Raw genomic sequence first — 27,699 nt, forward strand, 5'->3', positions numbered from 1 at the left:
ATATCTAAATTTACCGTCCTGACATGTTTTTATTTTGCTGTAATGTTAGTCCTTACACAGTTGAACAACGAACTCATAAATACGTGATAGGCACTTTGTGTTGTACCCTTTATACGCACTTGCTATGTGATATGAGCTTTTGTAAATTACTTGTAAATATTTATCTCTGTGTCTGGAAGTGAGAGTCAAAGGTGTGATATGGGCACTGTTTATAAGATTAAGGTAATGTTACATTCATAAATTCATGTGCCTAAACACAGCATTATTGGGACTCTTGTACTGAAACCGTGAAAGGACCTTCATGCTATTACATTCCTGGAAGCAACATTGAAATAGGCTGTTAAGTTAGAATATAGCATGGACATTTTATGCAGACATTTCCCAAAGAATAAATTGGTAAATGCAGTTAAATCTTTAAACAAAATTGATTTTACAGCTGAAAAAATTGTGTAATCATAGTTTTCAACAGTGCAGATGATCTTATATGTTCCCATAACAGTCGTACTGCCTGACATGACATGAATGGGCAATTTTGAGCAATATTAAGGCTGTGTTGAGGAAAATAGCCATTTTTGATGCCGTAACTGAAAAGACCGTCAATACCGGTTGCCAGAAGTGACGCATGACTTGACGCAAGGCACCTCGGCATGACCTTCGAGATAAGCCTAGACCGCACGTATACCTGCTTTTGATAACGCTTTACAGTGTGCAACCTGGATTTGGCCACAATCCATCCGTAAAACTGGTGGCGGGCAAAGCCGGTCCGCATCACGTAGCACGGCCAGACTGGAGTTGTGAATAGCTGCGTGTGCTACATAGCGCAGCTACCGTGCAGTGTCATGATGAGCCTGCTCGCCATTAATGCGCTTGTTCAACTGCACGCTCCGATTAGTATTGCGGGTGACCTAGCTCCAGGTGCTTGCAATGTGAGCCAGCCGAAGTGCCCGGCACTCACGGCGTGCTGAAAGAATTTCGGAGGCGGTGTGTTCGAATTTATGTCATAGTGGCAACACCAGATACACACGTTGTCTGCTCAGGTGCTGTTAAAAGCTGCTAACAAGAAAACTATACAATTACCAGACCTGCGGCCTTGCCAAAATTGGTTCAGTCTGATTCACTACTCATTTATAGCAAACTTAGCCGATGTGAAATTTAGTTACAGTTGGCTTTTCACGAAGGAAGAAAGAAATAATCAGGTAGCCAACACGTAAGTGGACGAATGCATCAGTGGTCATTTGTACATGGCATGCTACCTAGAAAAGCCAAGGTTTTAGAAATTGCTTCTTTGTCTGGAAACAAAACCAGTAAAGTTTCGATAGTGTTTTCTACAGGGCTGGTCAATTCACATCTTGCTCTAGGTAGCCTATCAATGATTCCTACTTGGGAGTTAAGAGGAGACGCTACATAAAAAAAAAAAACCATCGAAGGAAAGATTTCTGGCTTAATTCGCTAAGCACCACTTGGAAAATTGTTTCTCTCCCCTAAATAAAATGCACGAAAAGTTCACAGAATGCAAAACCGCTGCCACATGCAAGCCATGATTAGTGCTGCATGTATATGCATGTGGCATGCTAGTGCTGTTAGCACTGTACATTAGCAAAAATGAGGTGCGCACACTAGGTTTTATTGTTAATAAAACTTAATAAATGTAGTCACCTGCATGAATGGTTGCCGGTAATGTGTAAAAGAGAAGAACCCACTATTGTGCAACATAAGCATAATGGGCAAACTTTGCGATATGCAAAGCAATGGCTTGGAAGCACTGTGATAGGATGTCAGAGTGCTGACAATGGAGTGCACAGGGCAACTGATTGAAAAAAAATGTGCACAGCTTTCAATATGTTCAAGTTAAAACTGTGATTTTCTGTACTTGAGAAGTTTTCAGAATAGTTAGAAAGCAAATGAAAAAAATCTGGTAAGACTTCCAGTGTGCTGAGCATTGCTTTGAGAGAGATGAATAGCATGTATGGATCTTTTACCTCTCTTTTACTGTACTACGAATGCTGAGCAATGCCCTTAACCCTTTAACTCCCAATCTCAAGTTGTACTCGGCATGGGAGGTTCTACCCGGTTGTACCAATATTGCCAATGACGAGCACGGTCAGTAATTGGCTTTGATTTCAGTTTTCAACACAACACAGTGCAAGTTCAGATCAAGGATCAAGTGGTGTATTTTCAGAATCATAAATGACCTAAAAAATTTATTGCATAAAAAAATTCGGAAAATTTAGTACTAGTATGCTTTTCTGGAAATAATTTTAGTGTTAAAGCATTAAGTAAGACTCACTGCCACTTAAATCATCTCAACAATTGCAAATAGTGTTTAATAATTGTGTGCTATTAAACTAACATAAATGCACATTCAGTGTAATCACTGTCTAACTCCTGCCATCAGAGAGCAGGATATGGTGAACACTCATTAATATCACAAATGAAGCCATGTTGTGTCAGTGCCAGCTTGGTGGCCTGTGAATCTGGTGTTCTGCTGCCGACTGCTAGAGTGTTGGTTCAATTCCTAGCTGCTACAGCCACATGCAAATGGGGTTCGAATGCGAAATGTGCGTGCACTTATATTTAACTGCACATTAAAGAGCCCTCCATGTGTTCTAAATTAATCCACTCTTCTGCTATGGCTTCCCTTGTAAGCCACAATGCAGCTTTTGAACTTAATACTTTGGTGATCATGATGTGTCACCATATCTTGACACACATTTTAGGATACCCGTAATGTGTTTGAACAACACAAAGCCTAGCATGCTACAACTTTACATGCCCAGACATTACGATGTGCCTGTGTTGACCAGGGAGCAACTGAAGACTCTTTCATGCAGTTGTATTTAATTGTATGGTGTGTCTGCTAAAATAAGTGAGATATTTAATCATTGCTATAGAACTCAACACGGCGTTGCATGCAGAGCATTCTGGTGCAACTATGGGGCATTGTCCATGAAATGAAGTGAAAGATGCTTTTTCATCATCTGTGCAGTATTTTTACAGTGACACAGTGGGGTTATAATTGATGAGTATCCAATTTGAGGTAGGCTGCTGGCTGGTGCATCAGCATGCCTTCATTATTGATTCTGGTCAGTGGTCTAAGCCACCTTTCTTGCTTTAGGATTGTCCTGGCTTGTTTTGCTGCTCCGAGTTTGAGGCAGTTATCCTCACAGTCTCCTTGATCATTGATTGTAAGGTGTTCAGGGGCTTCACATGTTGGTAGTAGGCATGCACTTGACGTGTGTAGTGACTCTGCAACAGCATACATTAGGGACATCAGGCATGAGACTGTACAGGAGCTCAATACTGCACATCATTTTTTGTTTGGGATTGAATGAAAACAAATTTTTGTGAGAAATACAAATTCAATTTTGTGTCAACACAATATTAGTTATGGTGGCCATCATGCATGCGACACATGTAACTTAGTAGGATAATTAATTGATCAAATTACCTGACATGCTGGCATAGTGGCTTTGTTGGCATAGTGGCACCGCTAAGCCCAGGGCATGGGATCAAATCGCAGCCACTTTTCTATGGAGTAAAGGCGAAATCACTGTATCCCAGGCATTGGGTGCACATTAAAGAATCCCAGATGGTCAAAATAATTCTAGAGTCCCCCACAATTGCCTGCCTCATAATCACAGTGTGGTTTTGACACCTGAAACCCCAGAATTGAATTAATCAGATGGTTATAAGCTTTTAAAAGATATGTTGCTGTTGTATTTGAAAATTGCCTTTATTTTTTCCATACAATAAAAAGGACCACAGACTAAAAGTTACATAAGTGTAGCTTGAGTACACTTGAGGCCAATCAGTTGGAATTGAAAACAAGAAATAATAATACTAAGGTATTTGTTCACTTAAACAAATACACTTGTAAGCTTCCAAAATGTACCTTGTGTGCAGAACTAGGCAGTCTAGCTTGACCACAACTGTGACATCTAAATAAATCACTGAATAACAAATACTGAATGTTTTTTTAATGTTTGGTACACATAAACACAGTACAAACACTTCCCAACAGCCAAAAACATAACATTTATTTAATTACATATATCTAAGGAACAGGATACAGTCAAGAACAATTAGAATGGCAAGAGTACAACAGACCCCACAACACTACGTAATATTTAACACACTAGAGCAAAAGAAATGAATGTATAAAGTAAGGACAAATAGAAATGTCAGTGCTGAAGGACATATCTTTTTCACTCCACTGAAGCTAATGAAAGCACAATTCAATTTTAATTTATTAAAACGTGTAACCGGGAAGTAATGGTTTCTTTTCCGATATTTAGTATAAACATGCGGTACAACACACATCTCTGTGTAGCGAAGAGGGCGGACTTCCGCGTTCGTAATTTTAAAACTTTCCAGAATATATCTCTTATTCAATGCAGTTAATGCTCCGTATAACAAAGCTTAATATATCGGAATTCTTGATATAACGAAGTGTTTACCTTTTAACTTTTTGTCCATAGGACACCATGTATATTGAACTTCAATATAACGTGTGTTTATTCACGATTTATACATAAAATGTTCTCGACGCCGCGAACAAATAGAGAGAAAATAAATGGAGATTTCAGCGGACGCGGATGATCAAATTATTTAATTACATGCGGCTGCTTGCGAACGCACCTCTCAAGTCGTGCCCCCGCAATGGAGAGCGACCGCCGGAGCAGAGCAGCGTCACGTACTGCATGAAGTCCAAGTGGGATAGGATTCTCGCGCCCAGCGCGCTGCGTGTTTTATATGCCAGTGAAAGCGTGTGAGGGTGCGCAGGGAAGGATGGTGTCTCGACGAGCACCATCTTCCCGCACGAACAAGGGGGGAGGGGAGCAGGCTCGCGGTAACAACGCGATCAAGCGAGGGTGGGGTAGCAGATTGGCGCCTCCGGGACGGCCCTGGCTGAGAGCATACGCAGCCTGCGCGGCCTTTTATGCCAAAGCAATTATATGGACACCCCAGGCGGTTTTCCGCTGTCGACTTCGACGTGATGTTCCGTACAAAGCCCAACTACGACAAGATCGCCACCGCGCGCCGTACGCTGTAGGTGCGAGGGTGAGCCGAGAAGCATGGCGACTTGATGCGGCGGCGTCTTGCGCGCTCAAGGAGGGAAAGCGGGAAGAATAGGGAGATTAAAGCGCCTCCATCCACGCGCCACCGCCGACCAGGTGGCGCGTGGATGGAGGGGCTTTAGGGGAGATGTGCGCGCGCTACAAGGGGGGAGGGGCGGATGCAGGTTAGAGCGCAACTCCAGTAAACTCCAGTGGGTACGAAGGCTAGGCGGCCTGAAATAAGTGATGGCTTCGTGTGCGCCGTGTTCTCGTGCGTTGAGTTCGCATTGAAGCGAGAGGCAACACGAAGGGAAATTCACTCACCGCTCTTCATCGTGCCACCGTTCAGACAGCGAGTGTCCACGGTTATTCATAGGTGTTTGTGTTTGCCTGGGCGCGCGTGGCAACGTGTTTATTAATTACTAAGCAAATGCTTACAGTAGCTTATGCAGCTGATAAAGCTGGTAACGTTCTTTCGTACAGCTGTCTAATAATTTGCTCTCGCAATCAATGATTCGCCTTTCAGGTGAAACTGTGACTTTCTTCAGAGGTAATCTGCCGCCTGTGCAATGACTTGGCGAGCTGAGATTGCGTGGTACCATGCGCCGTCTTCTTGCGCGTTTAGTGCTGGAGGTTGCGTAATCTCGAGTTTCGGAGACATATCGAAGCGAGAGGCTGACGAAGCATTCGCTTCCGGCGCTTCTCATGATGGCGTCTTCCCGCTAGTTATCAGCCGCGGGGACGGAGTGGACGCGAAAGCGTGGCTTCGCTTCGTACCGCCGATGTAAACATATCGTCGATACGGCTTGAAACTGTATCTTTTGTTGCCGAATCTCAAATTCAATGAGACAATTCTTTTTCTCATTCAAATTTGCGTTTTCCGGTTGCCCGATAATTCAAAAAATTTTGCGGCCCCTTTCGTGTAATAGAAATCCACCAGAGACTGTACTTATTTGCATAATATATAAAATTCCGATATAATGAAATTTAAATAATTATGGAGTTTTACGTGCCAAAACCACTGTCTAATTATGAGGCACGCCGTCGTGATAGACTCTGGAAACTTGGTTCACCTGGGGTTCTTTAAGTGCACTTAAAGCTGAGTATACTGGTGCTTTCGCATTTCTCCAGCATCGAAATGCGGCCGCCGTGGCCGGGATTCGGGATTAGCAGCCCAACACCAAAGACACTAAGCAACCGCGGCGGGTATAACGAAATTTCTATATAACGAAACGAATTGCCGATTTTACCGACTTTGTTATATCGAGATTTAACTGTATAACAAACAAACACTGGTGTCGAGTTGTGGACATATCAAAACGTTGCACTCTATATATATATATATATATATATATATATATATATATATATATATATATATATTATAAGAATGATTATCACTTTGGAATTGAGTACCGCACGCACGATTGATGGCAATAATCTGTAGTATTCTATCTAAAGCGTTCCCTTTATATTGGAATGTAAACAGTAGATTGTTAATCCGCATTTCAGGATTGACTCCCCTAACAGTAAGCAATGTATTCTACTTTGCTGCTGGTGTAAATTTTCGGCGGGAGCGTAACTGTGAAGACGTTGTCTTTTTAAATGTTTCAAATGCTTTACACTTGGCTACAGCAATAGTAGCTCTGTGTTTAGCTGGTAAAGCTTTGCGCCACCATGCAGTTAGCTGCACCGTGCAGGACGCTCACGTATACGCTAAAGCGTCTTAATCGCAGCGGTGTGGTATGGAAGGGCTTCAGTTTACGCCTCCGCCCATCCATCAAAACGCCCAGCTCGCCTGCGGTTACCGGAATACCGGACACGCTCGGCGCTGCGACAGAACGCTCGCAACACACGCTGCTTGGATAGCTCTCGCGGAGCATCGACGGCCAGGCGGCTGGCGGAGAGGGCCGAGAGGGCCGGCTTCGCGCGCTGGCTCCAAGGCAACCGAAGTAGACGAAACGACGTCACGTCATGACGCGGAGCCAGTGAAGGTGGAGCTTAACTGGCTTAACCCCGATCGCTCGGTGAACGAGTTGAGGAGAAAAGGCGTGACTAGGAAGGAGGGTAACTTGTAATGGTCCGTAGCTGGCGCTGGGCCGTGCTCCTATCGAGGGCTGCAGAAGACAGTGCCAACCTTTTCTTCATAGAGCACCACTTCTCTCTCGCTCTCTCTTTTAATATAAAACGCTTAATATGCTCTCTCTCCTAATTTGAGACAACTCCGATGCGGCCTATTCAAATACACGTCAAATGCAAAAATGCTTTTCTGATATAACTTCTGGACCGAATTTAATGAAATTTGTTGCATTTGGGAGAGAAAGCTAAATTCTAGTCACTGTTGGGAGCACAATTTCGATTTAGGGCCTGAATTGTGTTGAAGGAACTTTCAAAAATTCTAAAGTTTAACAAAAATAGAAGCACAAAGTTTAGAAATTAATAGCTCTCCATCAAGAACAGATATCGCGGTTTTGTTAACGGAATCCATTAGATCATTCAAAGCGGACAAATTCGATGTGTCAATTTATATATCACATGAACTTGTTCGGTTGTTCGGTCTTGCAAAAGCTGTATTTACATATTACAAATTTTTTTTTTGATTCATCTGTAACGTGTCAATGTTGTCCCCTTTAGATGTACTATTAGATGCGATTCACAAAATTGTGATATCATTTTTCTTTGCTAAGTTAGATTTGTAAACTTGATAGTTTCGTTTTCGTAAAATTGCGATTTTTGCCAATTTTTAGTAAAAATTGACGACCTAAACAAAATATTTGAAACCAACAGGCACTAGAATTTCAGTTTTCTTTTAAATTCAACAAACCTTGTCAAGTTTGGTGCAATGGTTGCGGAGAAAAACGAATTCTCCTTTTGCATGTATTTAGGTAGAAGCACCGGAGTTAAAGTTTCCTCTTAAATTGTGGAGCTAATGCTTTACTTTAGCTATACCCTACGCGTCTACAAAATTTGTCCAAACCGTTACAGGGACCCTTTAAGGCATGTGACTTGCCGGTGTATTGCGCAATCCTAACATACTCCCACTTGAAAGTTTTCAAGTGCTACACTTGAGCGACTGTGATGCAATAGAATCGGGCACGTACCCAGGGGGGGTCCCCCACCTTTCCCGCCCACGCCGCCACTCCTCACACACATTCCTAAGGCGCCGACAAATCAATCTATTCGGCGGCCAATATTTTGCGGCCTTTTACAGCGAAAGCTGTAGATGACTAACCTTCCGTAGTTTTTTCGGCGTCCGTCAACAGAAAAAATCATCATGTGGGCCGATCTTGGTGATAGTGCAGAAAGGGTCCAAGCTCAATGGCACATACCCCTGTAGGCTCGGGAACCTGTAACGCGCCCTTCGGTATCTTCGGGATGGGCCCACGTATAAGGAGTGCCTAATGCCTGCTTCGCCTCCGCCGGAGGTCGGCCCGGTGTTGCACTGTCTTCGGGATCGGCTCACGTATGGGGAGTGCTTAACGCATGCTACACCTTTGCCGCAGGTCGGCCCGACATTTCACTACCTTCGGGATCGGCCAACGTATGAGGGGGGGGGGGGGGGGGGGGAGGTGCTCGACGCGTCTTCAACTCCGCCACGGGTCGGCCCGATTATCTTCTGGCCGACCCACGGCGGAGGTGAAGCACTTTGCTTTTCGTTTGAGAGTTTTGACTGTCGTCAGCTTTCGCTGTCATTGCATCTTTACAGAGTAAAATGGTTGTTATTTTTGCACTCCTTTTGGATGGCGGTAGTTATCGGCATCCCCTGGGGTGTGAAGGTCAGTTTTCTCATCGATTCGGTGCCCGCGCGATTAACTCGAGTTCAGTTGCAACCATGTATTCAACGATCACGCGCATCGCTGTTGCTTCCTTAGTTCAACCTTCGTTGTTTAGACTGATCGAGAAACCAGGAAAGGGATTCGGTTCGTGGTCAGCTCGTCTGCATGCTCGTGGAGCGAGTGGCGGCCACAGAAAACGCCAGTTGCGGTTAACTTTTCCTTTTGCTTCATTATTTCCTCGAGTGACGGCTCGCCGCGACGCTGGCAGATCCTCGGAGCCATATATCCGCGACATGGGTTAGATAAGGTGGAAAATAAAATAATGCGAAACTGCGTCCATCATCACACCCTGCAATAACCGCTAAACCCATAAGCAATATGACTGTCATCCGTTACCTCGTCTGGCTTTTCCCTAATTGTACAGCACTTTTCGTGCAAAACTTGCAACTGGCTACAAGAGTCGCAAGGAGTTGAGAAATTGAGCGATCTACTAAGGGAGAGAGCCAAGGCGACAGCCAAACATGAAGGAAAAGAGGAAATTAACAAATTTAGCCGTTGTTTGTGAAAATATTTATGGATCAACATCCTTTTATTTAAAAAGGAATTAGAGAAAACGCCGCTGGAAGTGGAGAATAATTCCGTGTGTTTTGAATGACGCTTCTACAGTTATCACTCGAGCCGCCTGACGCGAAGCCACTTCTCTGCTGTGTGGGTGTTTTTCTAACCTTCCGCGGTGGCCGCAGTACGCCTAGAACCGCAGCATCCTGCGCTCTACGTGGTTGTACGGGACTGGTGACCAACCATCGTTACGCGACTTCCCAAATAACAACACGAGTCGGCTTTGGACTTGGTAGAGCATGTAAACGAGGGATCCAAAGGAACTGTGATTGTTCCGCAAATATATATTTCTCTACAATTCTTCCGAAGCTAATTCAAAAACACGCTACTAGCAATCTTTATTTTACACTTTCGCTTATTTACTTGTTCTTGACAGTGTTCTTCCTGCGCCTCTTTCATGCGCGAATCCACTTGATGTGGTTCCTTGTTTGCCAAGTAAAGGAGAGGTGTATCTCACCGGCGTACGCCGGTGAGATACTAAGGCGCGTAAACTGGAAAATATATTAAGACGCGTAAACTTGGAAAAGAGAATTGAAATAAGGTGCTTCTCACAGGTACGTACCTGTGAGAAGCACCTTATTTCCATTCTCTTTTCCAAGTTTACGCGTCCTAATGGCGAATAGCGGGCATTATTCACATTTGTAATAGTAACGATACGTCCCCTCTCATTTGCATAGAACATTTATCTTGGTTTGCCACCCTCCTCCGAAAAAAAAATCCTGGGTACATGCCCGAATAGAATTGTGGCGTCCTAGTATTCAGTGGTGCCGCTTTATTATATATACCTTCAAATATTCGCAGTGTGGTAAATAGCGTTGCGCATTCCAGCCATATCCAGCGCGCCCACTGCGCAACTGCGGCGTCTCCTGTCACGTGCAAGTGTACGTCACATACGCTCCGTTGCTCTCACCCAACACCACCTAGATAGCGCAAGGCCTTTTCACTCCGATCCATGGCGTCATGTTACCTGCCCCGACTGCAATAGAACCTAATGGGGATGCTCCCGAGTAGGCCACAGTGATTTTGACCTCACCGCTTTCATCACGCAAGCCTTGTCAATGGAAATTTTGGGCCAGGTAGCGTGACGTCATGGATCGGAGTGAGCAGGCCTTGTGCTATCTAGCTGGTGTTGTCTAACCCCGCCACTTTCTCCACCGAGCAGTGGCGTAGCCAGAAATTTCGTTCGTGGGGGGCTCACTTTGCCGCTCGGCCTCCTCCTTACAGAATCAGTCGAGGGATCTATATATATATATATATATATATATATATATATATATATATATATATATATATATATATATATATATATATATAACCAGAAGAAGCCAGTTTGTTGGCTTCTTATCATATTACTAATAAAATCGGGGCCCTCGGTTAACCCCCTTTCTTCTCGTTTATATATATATATATATATATATATATATATATATATATATATATATATATATATATATATATATCATTTAAGCACCTTGTTTAAATTTTCGTACATATGCAACGACCACGGGTACATCTCAATGACGCTGTCCTTTGTTAGAATGTATTGCGCAGGAGCAGCTGTCACCGCTCGTGTATTGCGAGAAATTGCTCCGAAATTATAGTCGCAACAGAGAGCACATGTAAAAAAGCAGGAGTTCTGCAAAATATACGAGGGCGAGTCAAATGAAAGTGAGCCAATGCGAATATATGATAAACGGGGTACTTTATTTAAATGTAGTCACCATGAGTATTTAGACACTTGTCCTACTAACGAGTCGCGTAATTCCCGTCTCATAAAACTCCTTGGGTTGCTGCCTCAAAAATCTGTAAATGACTACACGTCATCTTTTGACACGAATCTGGTTCCCTTGAGCAGTTTTTTCAAATTTTACCAAATGTGGAAGACGCAAGAAAACAGGTCTGGGCTGCATGAGGAATGTTGCAACGTTTCCCACTTGAACTTTGCCAGTTTCATATTAACCACATCAGCGACGTAGGAACGGGCAATGTTGTGAAGCAACATGTTCCCAATGCTCAATTTTCCACGTCGTTTGTTCTTGATTGCGACACGCAGCCGATCCGACCTTTCACAATATCTGAAACGATTTAGAGTATCTCCAGGTTTAGAAAATGCGATCAATAATGGCCCCTAACGATCTAAAAAGAAGTCAACACTTTTCCGGCAGAAATGACGGCCTTAGTTTTCCTTGGGAGTGGTGAATTCAAATGCTTCCACTGTATGCTTTGCCGTAGTGTTTCAGGCTAGTAGTAGCGGCACCATGAGTCATCCTCGGTCACAATTGCAGACAAAATGTCGTCACCCTCATTTGGGGTTCTTTGACGTGCACCTAAATCTAAGTACGCGGATGTTTTCGCATTTCGCCTCCATCGAAATGCAGCCGCCGTGACCGGGATTCGATCCCACGACCTCGTGCTCAGCAGCCCAACACCATAGCCACTGAGCAACCACGGCCTTTTCAATTGTGTTGGTGATGATTGCACGGTGGCTTTGGCCCGGCCATGGATCGTCTTTGTAACTTTCATGTCCTTCTTTGAACAGTTTGCTACAATGCTTCACAGTGGCCAATGAAACGCAATGTTCAACGCATACGGCAGCCATATGGCGAATAATTTCTTTTGGGGAAACATCTTCATGTGTCAAAAACCTCTCGACACCAAGCTGTTCAACTTTTGGAGTGTCCATTATGTCACGTAACCCTGTTCAACCCAGTGTATGAGAACATTAAAGAACATTTAACCTCACCCCTGCATGTCACTTGCAAATGAGATGTGTATGTGCTACGCGCGTGCCTCGAAAATAATGAACCGAACCATTATTGCGCGGGGCGGGTTGTCTCACTTTCATTTGACTCGCCTTCGTACATTAGAAATGCGAAGATACAATGGAATATACATATGTGAAGATACAGCGTGATACAGGGCAAAAATTGGCACTGGAAACAAAGTTCACTGCGCATATACAGAAACCCTCTCAACAAGATGTTTAAATATACGTATACACATAATATATATAAGTCTCCAATAAATCTACGTACCTAAGAAAAAGTCACTATATATAATGCGTCAAACAAGGCAAATAAACAGGTTGCGCAACCACAGATTCACAGATCACAGCACCCCCCCCCCTCCCTCCACTCCCAAAATGTATCGCGTGCGACAGAAGGCGGCGCGCTTCCTCCCCGCTTTTCTCCCTTGCGCACACAAGCGAACGCGTTGCATTCCGTCGAGTCCCCGCAATGCTGGCAGCGAGCGACTATGCATTGTTTCTTTTTCTCGTCTGCTAGCCAGAAAGCGTCCAAAACTCTGCCAGGTGAAAAGGCAGTCGGCCAGAAAAAAACGAACGCGCATCTAAGTGCGCCGCGCGGTTGTCGATGCAGCACGAGAAAAACGCATGCCGCTCTGGCTGGATTGGCAGCCCGCGGGTTGCGAGAACAAAATAAAAAGATGAGAAAGAGGCTTAATGTATCCTCGCAAATAAAAGTCTAGGTAGAAAAATAAATAAGAACTTAGTTACAATGGTGGCTTTAGTGTCTTGACATGGATGCTTTGGCGCAGGTGAAAAAAAAATCATATTCTTTTCTGTGACCTGATGGCACAAATGAACCACCACAACGCTTTGTCTCATCGGACCTCGCTGCGTGCTTTGTCAACTTGTCTGATAGTATGTTGATTTGGCTTGCCTCGTTGTATGGCCCGATGTACGACTTTAGAAAGGTCGATGCACCTTTGGCGTCAAATGTTTACAACAGCATTAAACCCACAAAATTCCGGAATCGAAAATCTAAAGCACGACTTTGGAAATGTCAATGCACCTTTCGTATCAAAATGTTATGAGAACTTTATACCCACAAAGTTTCAGAATGGAAATCCAAGCGCTCGGTAGATTCCGCGGCCTCCACGAGATTCCGAGACGAGCCCGCTCGCCGTCAAAACGCCCTTGAAATTTTGTGCTCGGTGGGGCTCCTTGCGTTACGGTATGTGACTCCCGATGCATGGGCATTTCCAGGAAATCCAGCCCGATTTCGCTATGTTCGCGCTAAAATGTTTTTTCGAGCATGAATTCAGGACATTCTAGACAAAATCGAGCATGATTTCCGGCGCCGGGAGTTGTTTTGGTCAGCGGCGCATGACAGCACGAAAAAATTTCGGGGGGGGGGGGGCTCAAGTCCCATAAGCCCCCCCCCCCCCCCCCCCTGGCTACGCCCCTGCGAGGACATACTTCCCTACATCGCCGAAGGCCGTTTTGATGGCATCGCATTAAAAACTTTGCGAAGGCACATATGTCATGCACTGGTATAGGATCGGCCCACTCACGCCTCTCATTACAGTGCCTCCGGGATTGACCCGCGTTACAAACCACTGGCCTCCTGCACGTATACATTCACTGCCCTGGAAGGACCTCACCGTGGCTTTCTGTGCCACTTGCAGGAAGACTACAGTTGTTCTCCCCTTGACCAATCGATAGGATCGTCTTGCTGTAATAAGTCGCACAAGTTCCTATGCGATAATAAACGCAATATAGCGTCGGCACAGCGGTGAGACTCTCCCACATCTCATATGTACGTGTGACGGAAACTAAATTAATTTGATTTTTTTTTTCATCCGGACGCATTTCAGTGGCGGGACTGAACATGCCGATGGGTTCAGTCTCATTACACGTGATCCCAACAAGATTCTGGGTGCGCGACGCTCGCGCGTGTTGTGCGAACCGCGAAATCGTATGCAAATTCTCTTAATTTCAACATGCTGACTTAGATAGGCTTGATGCTTAAGCCTCACACACGTGTACTCACAATTTATGAGCGTCGATCGTTAGAGACGACGCGGTCACCGAAGCCTGCTACTTTCGCACTTTGACGAATCGGTTTTCTTTCTTTCTCGTTAAGCGAGACACGTAAATAAACCGTACTATGCTTCAACAAAAATATTACGCCAGTCGATTTTGTTACAGTCATTTATACTTACCTTAATCATCAGGACGACAATTGTCAGTAACAGCCAGCGGATAATCACTGTGAACTGAGAGAAATAAAATCCGGAATGTCAGAAACGAGATTAAAATTTGATGCAATCCGCGCACACGTGAACGACAGATGATGAACAACAAGCACGTGCTGTATAATTAACGTGATAACTCACATTTTCCCTGGTGACCTTGCTGGTGAGAACGCCGACTGCCAGCATACTTTGGAGTGATATGCAGAAGCTGTTCCACCAAGTGAACAGGCTCATCGCCATCCGGCAGTTCTGCGCAGCAAGCAAGGTCGATTCCACCAAACGTTTAAGCGACACTAGTGCGACAAGATCGTAACACGTTACGTTTTTTGATCGTGTAGTCATGACGCCGCCAAGAAACGAGTGTTGGCATATCTGGCTTACGTAAGTGCTGGCGAGCAGGTTATGCCAACGGGCAATAAAGAAAAAAACATTATGCAGATCCAACGCACATTTTGGAATCTGTGTGAAGCGATTAAGCTTTCGGGAAGTGGTTAATAGAACGCTATAACTTTGCCGGTTTCATTCTTGCGTCTTTGGCGTAAAGGAAACTGGCTCGTGCACACGTGCTGTCGCGCACCAGTGTGGCACACGCGGCGATCATCGCAAATAGCGAGTTGGCGTGGGCACGATGAATACAAGAGGCTGCCACAAGCAGCGTGATTCCTTCGGTTCCTTTTCCGAGTGGCGAGAGTTCCAATCAGTCGGCCGATGTTAACGGACGTGTCGTAGGCGCGCTCCGAAACCACCGAAACGACGCGTCCTCCACCGACCGCCCTTGCCCAGGCCTCTTTCGCTGGTATAGTCATATTTCGCCGGTAGCGGCCGTATCGTCCTCTTCCCGCTAACCCGACCGCCGACGAGGCGTTCCAGCAACGCCTGTGCCGGCGGCGCGGGATCCAACTCTGAGCTGACCTAATCATGGCTATACGGAAGCAACTAGAGATTTCACGAGCACCGGGACGCCACACCGGCAAGCATCAAACGACGAAGACGGAATGGACCTCACCGGGTCCAGCACGTCGACGGGCTACCCAATCAACCAAACGGAGGTGAGCGGACCTCACCTACTCACCCCCCCCCCCCCCTCCCCTGATACCAATACAGACTGGCAAACGGTGCTAACGCTATTACGCCAACGGAAGCAACAAGCGTTGGAACGAAAGCGTGGCAAAGCGCCGGCCAAAGACAAGCTGGAAACAAACAAGGACCCGAAGACACCGCCCTCTCCGAAAGGAAGGAAACTACCCAAACTCCCACCTCTACCAAAGGACGACTTCAGATCGTTATACGAACGCATCAGGACCTACCCCTACGCAACATCATCCCATCAACAATGGCGCCAGCAATCATTGAAGTCTGCAACAATCGATTTTCTGGGGAACAATTTCTCCTGCAAATCAAGCCGGGCTCTGACATGGCAATCCTCTCTACTGCGCACCAAGAGGTGGACATGAAAGCACGGGGACTTCGCCTCCTGACCATCAACAGTACAGACCACGCCGTGAAAGCATACTCAGCCATGCACCGGGGAAGACGGACTGAGAGGGGTGGTGCACGGCATACCGCGATACACTCTGTCATAGACCCTGCTTACCAACATGCGGGTCCGCACGCAAGGAGTCGAGCTGATACAGGCCCGCATGATCGGCGATACCCAAAATGCCACCCTGACGTTCAGCGGGCCCGTACTAAAGAGAACCGTATACTATTATGGAGGAGAACTCTTGTGTCACCCCTTCCGTACCGTAAAAGTCGGCAAGATCTGCCGCTGCAAAGGGCACTGCACGGACGTTTGCCCAAATCCTACGCGACGAATCTTCAAGGTGTGTGGGCTCGAGAACCCAAGCGAAGGACACCCTTGTGAACCGATCTGTGCCTCGTGCGGGGGACGCTTCCGGAGACAAGAGCTGCACCAAGCGCTTAAAGCAACCGCAACAGCCACGAGCATCGCGGATGCCACATCCGCTGGCCACCAGACAACTAAGATGGTTCTCCTCTGAACACGAGGAAGAGGACTGCACGGCGGGTCAAAGCCAGAGAAGCAGAAGCACAAGCACGGAGAGATCCCGCTCCAGATCCGTGCAGCGCACTGCCGCCTTCACTCCACAACAAGTACGCAGAAACAAAGACCCCGATCCCGGACTCCGACGAGGAACTACTACCAGCAGGGATCAAAGACCAATTCAAAGAATACACCAGCACAGGTAAGCTGGGCGGGGGTCACGTCTTCCACGACCAAACTCGTCGCGCACGGTGAGGAATACAAGCGAGCCATCTCAGAGGGCAGAGAACTTAAGGCCACCTTAGGCAGTATATATATAAGCCTAACTATATAAGCCTAACACAAGGCCATGGGATCACCTGGTGCCCAGCACACGCCGGAGTGGACGCAACGAAAGGGTGGACCGCCTGGCTCGAGATATGACAGGTCGAGCCGCGGATCACAGCGCCCTAACGGTCCCCCTTCCCCCCCCCCCCCCCCCCCCCCCCCCACACACACACACCTGGAATGCCGCAAGAAATACTGGAGATGCAAAGACTCTGCATGCCGACGAACAAAGGCGTCTCTCCGTCCAAATCTCAACAAGGCGCAGGCACTGGACTGGCGACGACTACAGACGAACACCTTTCCTCACTTGCACAGGGTACACAAGATGTACACACAAAGACAAATGACCCTACTCCAGCACATCACATACGAATGCCCGAGGTGCCCGGCACACGCCGTTTCGCCGCTAATTACGAACTCATTCGCTAAATGGTAGTGGGACGCGCGACTCACCGATCTGGACTTGGGAAGCCAGCTGGTGACCATCGACCAGGCCCGGCGAGCCGCAGAAGCCAATATGGGGCCCTGGAATAGGGGCTCCACCCATATACACCACTCATATTTATGATTCAATGGAGTTGTTCTTCTTGAGTGGCTTTCGCATCTAGACAATTGTGTTTGCTTGCACTATTTTCGAGCTTTAATTGGACTGTGTAGTGCGTTCGCCTTTGTTTTTACCGCGATGGCGTTAAGGGCCTTGTGCCGTAGAAAATCCAGCGTCCCGCGTCGACCGCCTTTTCACAAAAGATCATTCCGAACCACGCATGGCAACTATATGCAGACCCTCCGTGTAGCGCAAAGTGGTTACTGGACTAAGTGAATTCTCAAAGTCAAATGTGTAAGGAAAATTGCAAAGTACGACTTGAGCACAACCTACAGACATGATATCCTCGGATTGTAATTTGAACATACGAGAAAAATATAATTCTGTTACGCGGAAACTCAAACACAAACCCCCTTTCCAGCGTCTACCATTCATAGAGTGGCGCGCCCGGTTCCTTGCAACACCTCCAGATGGCGCTCGCCTCCGCGCATCGCGGCCCACGCAAGAGGCCGCGTTTCTACCAGAAAGCTCGCCTTCGTGCATAGCGTTCGCTGCCACCGTTTCCCGGCAAACATTACGGTTGCATAAACTGCAGTTGCCGGGAAGCGTGAGAAGCAGTCAGGCATCTTTGAATGCTACCGCGTTCCACACTTAAAGGCGAAGCTTAAGCGTGCGTGTGTTGTAATGTAAATGTGCGCTAGACATTACTCATATTTCCATGCAATAAGTGTGATTGCATGTGGCCTAATGGTTAGAGCTTGGATCGCTGTGCTGGGTGACCGAAGTTTGGTCAGACCATGGGGAATGTAATCGATATTTTTTTTTGTTTTTAAAGTGTGAGTTATTGGCGAGACTGCAGCACCTAACGGCCGTTGACCCAATAGAAATCGTGCAATATAAAAGTAAGATAGGCACATACAGGGGGACATTCTTAAGTTTTATGAAATTTTTAAAACTTGCTTACGGCAGAAAGGATCATTCTTGTCCTTGAGCTGGATTATTCTAAGAGGCGGACGTTACCAGCACAAGACATTAAAACACATATTCAACTAATTACCGAATTTTTATTCATTACCTTTTGGATTAATTACTTTACGGCACATATTGCAATTTACGAATTGTAGCTGTTAATGAAAACAACATTCATTTGGGCTAAATGGTGCATACTTGAATTAGGAAGGAACAGCGCCAACTAAGTCGATCACGAGAGAGAGAACGACACAGGACAAGCGCTTGTCCTTTGTCGTTCTCCCTCTCGTGATCGTCTTAGTTGGCGCTGTTCCTTTCTAGTTCATTTAGCTGTTGAGTTTGCAAGAAGTATCCATTTGAAATGGATTTCCAGGATGACGTCAGTTTCGATATATTATTTCCCATAGTGTGGGACGAAATACGTGGGCGTGCGTTCCAGTTACTTTCGTGCTTCAATGCACAAAAGAGCGTTTCCCTGAAAAAAAAAAAAGTAAGTGGAACAACAGTTCATTTTACGGCGCATATCTCCAAACTGTTGTCATTTTGGAAATTCATTCTAATTGGATACGCCAGGCAAACTCACCAGCTACAATTAGTAAATTGCAATATGTCCCGTAAAATTAATTAAGTTAATTAGTGAATCTTTGTTAGTTTGCTGAATATGTGTTTCGAGTTCTCGTGCAAGAAATGTCCGCCTCTCTGAATAATCAAGCTCACGGACTACAATTATGGCATCTGCAACAGGCGATATTGAAAAAATTCCGTGAAACTTCAAAACGATCACCCTGTTGAGCTTTTTATGTGTGTTAGGTAACCTTCATATCGTTCGTCGGTTGGAGGTCTACTTACATCTTCAATTCCAACGAGAAGGAAGAGGTCCGTGAGGATGCTTATGTAGGTGATAACCATTCCGAACACAGCGACAATAAAAATTTCTGTAAGAAAAAAAAAAGACGACCATTCCACTCTGTGAAGATGGAATAGCAGCGAAAGCTGATGGCAGTCAAAGCTCTCAAACAAAAAGCAAAATGCTTTCGCTGCCATTCCATCTACACAGAGTGGAACGGTTACCCGGGCTCGAGATTGTCGTTTTCGTTCAGCATCGCGGGAACATTCTTCGTCGGTGGTCGTTTCGCCGGTGGTGAAAAACGTTTATTTATGAGAAGGCCAAGAGTTAAAAAAAAAATTAAAGGCGCCGTTCACATTCTCTTTGCTGTTCCCACCGGCGTTCCTCGTACGCATGTTGCTCTTCGGGTGTACGAACTATACGTGTCCGCCCCATCGATAACGCAGCTGTATTTAGCGCCGATACCTCTCCTGCTTATATACTGCGATAACCTTGACGTCACGCTATTTTTCACGGTGAGCATTCTAATCTGTTCCACATTTTGACATCTGCGCCGCCGCACTGCACCCGTACGTGATCACACACAAAGCAAACAACGAAACACGTTGTGTATGGGTTTGTTAGAAATCGCTAAGCCCGCTTCTGTTGCTGGACGCCGAAAAAACTACAGAAGGTTAGCCATATACAGCTTTCGCTGTAAAACCATAGAAACACTCAAAGGAATAGCCAATTGATATATCAATGGCCTGTCGGTGCACTGATCCTGTTGATTTACCTGGTGACGTGCACTCTATAGCTTTTAGTTTCAGGTAAACTGCTGCGTCGTCGCTTTTGAGGATGGCGAGCAGGCATGTCATCAGCGCTATTGTATGTATTGTCTGGAAATAATAAAAAAGAGAAAATAATTAGTGCCAGTGGGACCTAAGTTCTTCGAAAGTTATTAGTTCTCAGCAAGAATTCAGTGAGTGAGAAAAGCGTGATTAGAAATCGCCACTAAAAGTTGAAAGGCATGGTGTTGTATAGGGGGCTTGCAGCTAGTTGACGAATGATAACTGCCGCCAACTTGTGTTTTTTAACGAATCAGCGTCTCGAATCTGCTTTCACGTTAGAATCCCTGTGCAGTGCGCATTGCTTCTCGATTTACTTGTTGACTTGTTGCTTAACGGCGTACTTCAAAAAAAGTTACACATCGTCCTTTCGACTTTCAGTAGAAAGACACGAATTCTAATAATAATAATAATAATAATAATAATAATAATAATAATAATAATAATAATAATAATAATAATAATAATAATAATAATAATAATAATAATAATAAAAGCACACGGACAGAAATCTATAGAATGTTTGAAATGCTCTCAGTCGTAATTGCAGGTCGATCTCTAAACATGTGTGCAGAAAGCAAAGTGCCGCCGTTTCGTGCAAGAGCGTGTATCAAGTTTTCAGTCGCACTTACAAAGGAGGCACTTGCCATGGTTTGTATGCTGGGCTTGTTGTTAAAGGTATACCATGACGTCCAGCAGTCCATGCTCTCAGTCTGTCCCCGTTAGGAAAGGCAGTTGGCGGATTCTAAATAAAGAATACGAGACCTCAACACTGAAATTTCGCGTCTAGAAAACAATGAAGAAAATAAAAAAATAATAAATCAATGAGACTATTTTATTAACTAACTAACTAATTGATTGATTGATTGATTGATTGATTGATTGATTGATTGATTGATTGATTGATTGATTCTTTATTTCTTCAACAGCTGGTGGGTGTCCCTCAGGCGAAAAGCGGTTGCGAACTACATGAAAGTGCCTGAAGTCTCACGTACATTGCAGTGGTTTCACAAGCCTGATGCGTATAAAGATGGACTAGCGCAATGCAGAAATTAAATTATTACAAATACAGCGAAGGCGATTACTCAGTGAATACACACATTCAGGAAATGTTTAGTATACTATGAGCGAACGTCAAATGTTAAACATGAACACAAATCAGAAAATAACGAAAATAACGATGAACCCAATGTGTAAAGCTAATAATAAGCATTCTAAGGGTAATAGGACAACATAAAACGGGAAAGTTACCCAAGAGCTACTGTTAATAAACATCAGCCAAGAAATGACGCCATAGGGGCTACAGATATCTACATGTGCTGCTTCACGACGTGTGAACGCCTCCTTGTATGCGGCATTGAAGACGAAACAGGTCACCCGTGGCTGGCAAGCTGCGTTTGCACGATAGGTGTATTTAGATTAACGAGGCATTTCATAGAGTTTATGACATACGGATGAGGTCTGCAATTCAATGTAGTAGGTGGGCTCCCGGAAAGTAATAGCTGAGATGGCCGTGCATATGTCCATTACAGTGAGCAGCAAATATCCGCACGGATACAGATCAGAATAATATTTTTGGCATGACGCTCAGTAGCGTTAACTTGGGATGAGGTGTAAAACTTATTTGGCTGGGTCACACATTTCGATGACTTGTTGTGGCAAGCAGTGACGGGGAGGCTGTCTGCCCGTGCTCGCGCTACTTGTTCAGCGTTAGTTTATTTGTCATTTGTTAGCAGCTCACTTACACGTCTTCACTGTCAGATGCCTTCTGCGTAAAATTTGCGCCACGTATGTAGTCCAGTAATTTGCGGCAAGGAAAAAAAGAAGACAAAAAAATCTGATAAGTAAAAAGAGTGTTGGTGACAACTAGCTACATTATCACTGAGCCGGCACACATTAAACAACTCTATAAACAAGATATATGCATGGTGAAAATTTTTGACGCCCATGCTTACCGTCGTCGTCGTCTTCTTTATTTGGTCAACGTGGCTATGTGATCATGTCTGGTCGTTTGGGGCTGAGTGATCCGATGATCTCTTTAACTTGACCGCCTATGCCATAAGCACTAGAAACAGTCAATATGTAGTGGTTGCATTTTCGCTCTTTTTTAAAGCTATACTATTTATTAAAGATCGCATGTCACAGATGTCGCAAATCGGTCACGTCAGCTGGATTACCCGATCAGATGGACATCACTTGCACGACAAATTGCAACATTCGATTAGTTAATTGACAACTTCCCAATTAACGTATTGGGCTATGAAATTATAGAACATGGCACAATTTCGGAATCGAAGCCCACGGCATTCACGAATTAATGTCAACTTAACGGTTATTCTTCGAATATCAGGGTGACAGATACGTTTAACGTGTTCATATAATCCTAAAATGGCTTTTCTGCCGGAAGTCGGACAGGACAGGTATACCACCTAGTTTGTCGCTATAGTATATGTTCCTAGGTCGTAAAGACCTGCCTAATGCTACTGAAGGAGGCGACCGGGACAGTCAAATGGCGCAGCCCATTCTGGGGGATCGGTCACAGAATCGGGCGGTGAAAATACTTTTGTCATTTGTTTTTAGAAAAATGATGTGAAATGAAATAAGTAACTTGTAATTATGTAATGAAGTGCCAACTGTTACAGATACGAAGGCTTACATGTCTAAATAAAAAGTATGTGAGCATATGAATTGCCTTTGTAATTAGGGCAGTTTGTTCGCCTTCTGTTAAAGGGCCCCTCACCAAACCACATAGCAAATTTTAGTTATACGATGGAAATTGTTACGTGCCATCTAGGGGGCGTTCTACCGCAATAATTTGTTTAATTGGTTCATTAGAAGATATTTCAGGGGGCGAGCTTCACTGTCAACATAGACACTCTCTCCACTTACCCCGTCTAGCCTGTTGCGTTTGTTTTGTTTCACTCTGTGCGGCTTCTTCAGGGCTGCGCATGATCTTGCGAGCTGTGCACGAGAACACCTGCGTTGTTGTCTGGCTGCTTCTATGAAATGAATTTCTTAGTGCGTGCATGTTTGGAGAGGCTGGCCGAGAATCAAATGACGAAGCTTTATTGACGACGATAGAACGGGCACGAAGGCATGATGAGATTTTTGAAGCTGATCTCATAGCAAGGGCTGGCAGCACGCGTGTTAGCGCGCCATCTTTGTGCCTATCTTCACTGGACGTAAGATTTCTTGATAAGTTTAACCGTGGATGACAGAATTGCGCGTTCCGTGACTCACGATGGTGTATACTCTTCTATCGGTGTGACGTTTTGGGGAGTGTTGTGACGACATTGCTTGATGCTTTCTTGTAGCTATATATTTCGTGCAACCTGCCAATAAATGTTGAAGGAAAAAAACCAGTCACAAGCGATAAAGGACAGGAAGAGATGTTCACACCACAACGACTGGACTATCAACTGAGCTTTATTAAAAACGGCATAGACCCAGCAAGACCAGCAGAGCATGCGCAACAGCAGCATCACTTATCACAGAGGAAAAGACAAGTTATCACATCTGTCGTCACCCACCTAAAAAAGCAAATTCTTTTTCAAGTAAGCGCACCAAGGTTGTACTAATGCATTCGTGACCTAATAACCTGATGTAGTACGCTTCCGGGATTTCCCGCTCTTCTTTGCTTTTGCCTCTACCAAGAATCGCTACATTGCTGAACAATGGGTAACATCCACATTCATTGCAATGGCGAGGCAGGCAGACAGACAGACAAAGAACTTTATTGATGGTCCTGAGAAACCGCGTTAGGGTACCTCCCTTTTCAGTGAGTCCCCGTAGCCGTCGCGGAACGCACCCACGTCGCGGTCGGAAGATCGTAGTTCTCCGCCCTGTCGCTGGCCCTGTGGACAGCCCGCAGTTGCTCTGAGAGGTGGCCACTATTGAGGGCTGTCTCCCAGTCCGTTAGAGTGGTAAGCGATGAGCTGCGTAACGCAGGGCATTGCCAGAGCATATGAGATAAAGAGCAGTACGCCTCCCCAGTTTGAACCGTCATCGGACCCCACGGAGGAGTGGTGCTCACGCAGCCGTTCATTAATACATCGACCAGTTTGGCCTATGTAAACTCTATCGCATGTGAGAGGGAACTTATACTCCACCCGTGCGACACATGCCGTGAAACGGTTTTCGTGCTGCGTTGTGCAAACGTGGTTCCTTGCCCTGCATCGAGAAATGCGCGAGCACAGACCCGAAAGCTTGCAAGGAGCGAAACACACTAAACTTACTACCTACTTGGCCACAACCTTTTTGATGCTATGGCTCACTTTATACACATACGGCATGACTTCCGAGTTTTTTACGTTCCGTTGCCCCAACATCTGCCAGCTTCGTACATGCTTTCTTAAGCTTCTGAAACCCGCTTTCAGAAGGGGCTGAGGGCTGACATATATACAATACCAAACGTTGTAATTGTATGTCTAAGCTGCTTTTAATAGCGTGGTGACAGCGTTTTTCGAGTGCATTGCGGAAAGAATTCATCGCAATCCCTCTTCTAACAATCTGAGTGAGTGGGTGACGCGTGGGCGCGATTCACAGCAGCAGCCGCCGCCAACAAACCTACCAGACAGCCAGCGCTACTCTGGCGCGCCATCTCGTAGCCATTGTCGCTGCTCTACACTTCTCACGTTTACGCCATACCCTCCTCCGCTTTCCGCCTCATGATTCCGCTGCACCCTCCTCTCCGTTTTCCCCCTCGCATCTTTCATCTCCCGCCGCGCTCTGCGTTCGCTTTGAACTTTGGCTGTGCTCGTTCGCTGGGTAACGCCGAGCTATGACGCCGAGGCTCGCCGCAGAAACGGGCTCTTGAGTTGCGCTCTAGCTTATTTGAAAACAATAGTGCAAGAACGTGCACGCTGCTCGCGCCGTTTGGACAAGGCTTAATGAGCTCAGAAAGCCTCTGAACACATGTTTCTGAAGCTATGACCAAAGCTACGTGTCGTTCACCCATGGAGTCCACGATATCCTCCGAAACAGAGGTTTGCTGGGCAGCACCGGGGCGTTATGCACACCCATTGTATAAATAAGGAGGAAACGGAGGCAGCTGAGGCAAGCAATAGACGCGTTACCACGTGATCAAACATGGCGGTCTCCACGAGATCGCAGTGGAAAGGGACATTTCCTCTTTGACCATGCAATTACATTCACCGCTTCGGATGAGCGTCGCTTGAAGTGCGCACTCATCACTTCGTTCGTTGCAACGCCCCAACTTGGCTCTGTATCCGTAATCGCGCGTCGTTAAGTATGGCCTTCTCCATTTGTTATCACGAATTTGCTGGCCAGCCGGCGGCCTCAGAGAGGACTATATATGTAAGCTACATTATAGGTGGACTGTGGGGGGAGAGTTCAAAGAGGTTCTATATTGTAAGGCGCACCTTACAATGCATCCAGTGTAACTGTGAGTTCACGAGAGTATATTTTTTCAACTGACATTCGTCTTTTTAAATGCACGTACTTATTCCTGGAAGGAAACACAACTCGAGCGTTTATATACTCTACAGAGAGGTTGGCTTTATTAAGCGGAACCGCCGACCTTAATTCTGTACACGGGCCCTTAATTCTCTGATGTGACGGTAGCAAAAAGCAGTCATTTTTGTTTCTCGTTCCCGAGTTGAGTTGATTGAGTTGAGTGGACCCGCTGTGGTTGCTCAGTGGCTATGGTGTTGGGCTGCTGAGCACGAGGTCGCGGGATCGAATCCCGGCCACGGCGGCCGCATTTCGATGGGGGCGAAATGCGAAAACACCCGTGTGCTTAGATTTAGGTGCACGTTAAAGAACCTCAGGTGGTCAAAATTTCCGGAGTCCTCCACTACGGCGTGCCTCATAATCAGAAAGTGGTTTTGACACGTAGAACCCCGAATATTATTATTATTATTGAGTTGAGTGGTTGTAGGCTACTGGTGGGATTAGCCTTGCAGTTGCTGCCGGTCTCTTTCCTTAAGCAATTTTGCAACACGTTAACTTTCACTACCAGCGCGGCCAGCAAGCACCCCCGCGAGCTCTCGCGCTCTCGCGTGGCGTTTCGGCACGTGACCGTGCGGAGCGCGACGAAAAAGCAGAAGAAGAAGAACGAGCAGCCGCAACGGTCGCCGGCGCTGATCCACGTAAGTGCGTTCTTTTGGCCCACCCTCTTCGAACAACGGGCTTGCGCCGTCCTATCCCATAAATACATGAAAGACAACAGTGAATAAGCATGTGCCCCGAGAGCAGCAATGCGTGACGAGCCGCGCTTTTCACAGCGAAGCTGTGTATACCTCTACCGTCCAAGGAAATTTTCGCGTCGTTGTTGGCGTGGTAAGCGAAAAACTCTCCATACGTGAGCCGATCCCGGAGATCGAGCAATGCCGGCCAGACCCGCGGCGGATGCGAAGCAGGTGTTAAGCACTCCCCATACGTTGGCCGATCCCGAAGATAGTGAAATGCCGGGCCGACCCGAGGCGGAGGTGCAGTTCGCCATTAAAGGCCCACATACACAGCTTCGCTGGTCATCCTTCTTCACAGAGTGGAAGGGCACTGAGATTTTTTCTGGCATTTGCTAGCTCGTGCCGATCGGGTAGCACCTATATCAAATTGCGACATCCTACAGCTGGATTATCAGATGAGGCAAACGAAAGGACGAGCAGTGCTGGACAGACACGTACTGGTTGTGTAACAGAGGAAATCAACAGGGAATCAGTACGCGACAGGGTGGGCTGTATAGTTAACGCTGACGCTGCTAATTCTCTCTTCTTATTCGCAGCTGTAATATGGCGCCGCCGCAACAAGCAGCTGCGCTTCAGGAAGCCGACGAGAAGTACAAAGCCGCCCTCCAACGCCTCGTCATAGGGGTGAGCGCGACTACTCGGAAAGCCGGGAGTGCACTAAATGCACGCGAAGGTTCGGTAGACATACAATAGTATGCGTGCCAACTATTAAATCTTGCCAAGACAACAAGCCCGCGATGTAGTGCGCTTGCTTGACTCCGCTTACAAGTATCCGGTGTCGCAAAAAAAAAAAGTTGTAATAATAAAGGAAAACGCTAGGGGTGGTGTTTCCGGGAAGTTGTGGTGGATATATCCGCAAAGTTCGCAAAACGAAAGAGCGACGGGAAGTAGCTATTGCATTTTCTCAATTCACACTTGTTCGCAAGCTTCCTATTTGAATATTTAAACGGTGAGGGCGCAAAATACGTTACCCGTGACTATAAGAGTTATTTTATCATTATTCATTGTCACATGCATTTCTGTTTGTTTGCGCGGGGTTCTACTGTTTAGATACGAAGCTAAGAAAGCTGATACTGTAGAAAAATAGTTATTGAACAGTTATGAATGTACATAATACCCCGAATATTTAATCATCGATCGGTCATTTTAGTTTGCTGACTAGACATCAGCTGTGTGAAAAAAAGAAAAGAAAAAGAAAAAAAACGTCTATTTTAATAAGAACCTTATTAGATAGGAGAGAGGAGACTTAATGAACGATGCATTCATATACATACAACCTACAGCTTCAGAAACCTATACACTATACCAGATCCATAGGACTCGTACCAACTACGGTTTCGAAATGCTTGTTCATCAAATGCATAACATTTTGAATATATATTCTACACTATTTGGTATCTGAGGGTGTTTAGTATGCACAAAATAAAAAAAGCATTCTATTTATTGTCTCTTAAAGAAACATCAGACGTCTCAGTTCCTGCTGGTGACGCCTTTCTATGCGCATGTACTACTGATTTTGACAATC

General features: G+C 45.7%; 2 protein-coding genes across 9 annotated transcripts in view; one reads left to right on the forward strand and one right to left on the reverse strand.

Annotated features, from left to right (window-relative positions):
* Positions 1-280: 280 nt before the first annotated feature.
* LOC135902168 (uncharacterized) lies at positions 281-22,279 on the reverse strand. Of its 5 annotated transcripts, none has more exons than XM_070531826.1 (8): positions 21,711-22,278; positions 20,613-20,710; positions 19,914-20,016; positions 19,141-19,226; positions 17,232-17,303; positions 14,591-14,698; positions 14,417-14,470; positions 281-3,246 (listed from the first exon to the last, which is right to left on the reverse strand). In XM_070531826.1, the coding sequence occupies exons 2-8, from the start codon at positions 20,667-20,669 to the stop codon at positions 3,112-3,114; spliced, it is 615 nt and encodes a 204-aa protein (XP_070387927.1). In that variant the 5' UTR covers positions 20,670-20,710; positions 21,711-22,278; the 3' UTR covers positions 281-3,111. The 5 variants fall into 5 exon arrangements, with proteins under 5 accessions (XP_070387927.1, XP_070387926.1, XP_070387925.1 ...); XM_070531825.1 differs by having other exon boundaries at positions 20,598-20,710; positions 21,711-22,275; XM_070531824.1 differs by lacking the exon at positions 17,232-17,303 and having other exon boundaries at positions 19,141-19,340; positions 21,711-22,279.
* The window catches only part of LOC135902130 (high affinity cAMP-specific and IBMX-insensitive 3',5'-cyclic phosphodiesterase 8B-like), a 41,288-nt gene continuing 29,223 nt past the window's right edge, over positions 15,635-27,699 (forward strand). For 2 of the 4 annotated variants that reach the window (XM_065432070.2, XM_065432063.2), the window contains exons 1-2: positions 15,635-16,653; positions 26,711-26,798. In XM_065432070.2, the coding sequence (XP_065288142.1) occupies positions 16,403-16,653; positions 26,711-26,798 (339 nt within the window). In that variant the 5' untranslated portion in view covers positions 15,635-16,402. Of the gene's footprint in view, positions 16,654-25,996; positions 26,076-26,710; positions 26,799-27,699 lie in introns of those variants that run through there. The other 2 variants (XM_065432073.2, XM_065432078.2) reach the window with 2 other exon arrangements.

Source organism: Dermacentor albipictus, chromosome 1 (assembly GCF_038994185.2).
Source record: "Dermacentor albipictus isolate Rhodes 1998 colony chromosome 1, USDA_Dalb.pri_finalv2, whole genome shotgun sequence".
Taxonomy (NCBI): Eukaryota; Metazoa; Arthropoda; class Arachnida; order Ixodida; family Ixodidae; genus Dermacentor; species Dermacentor albipictus.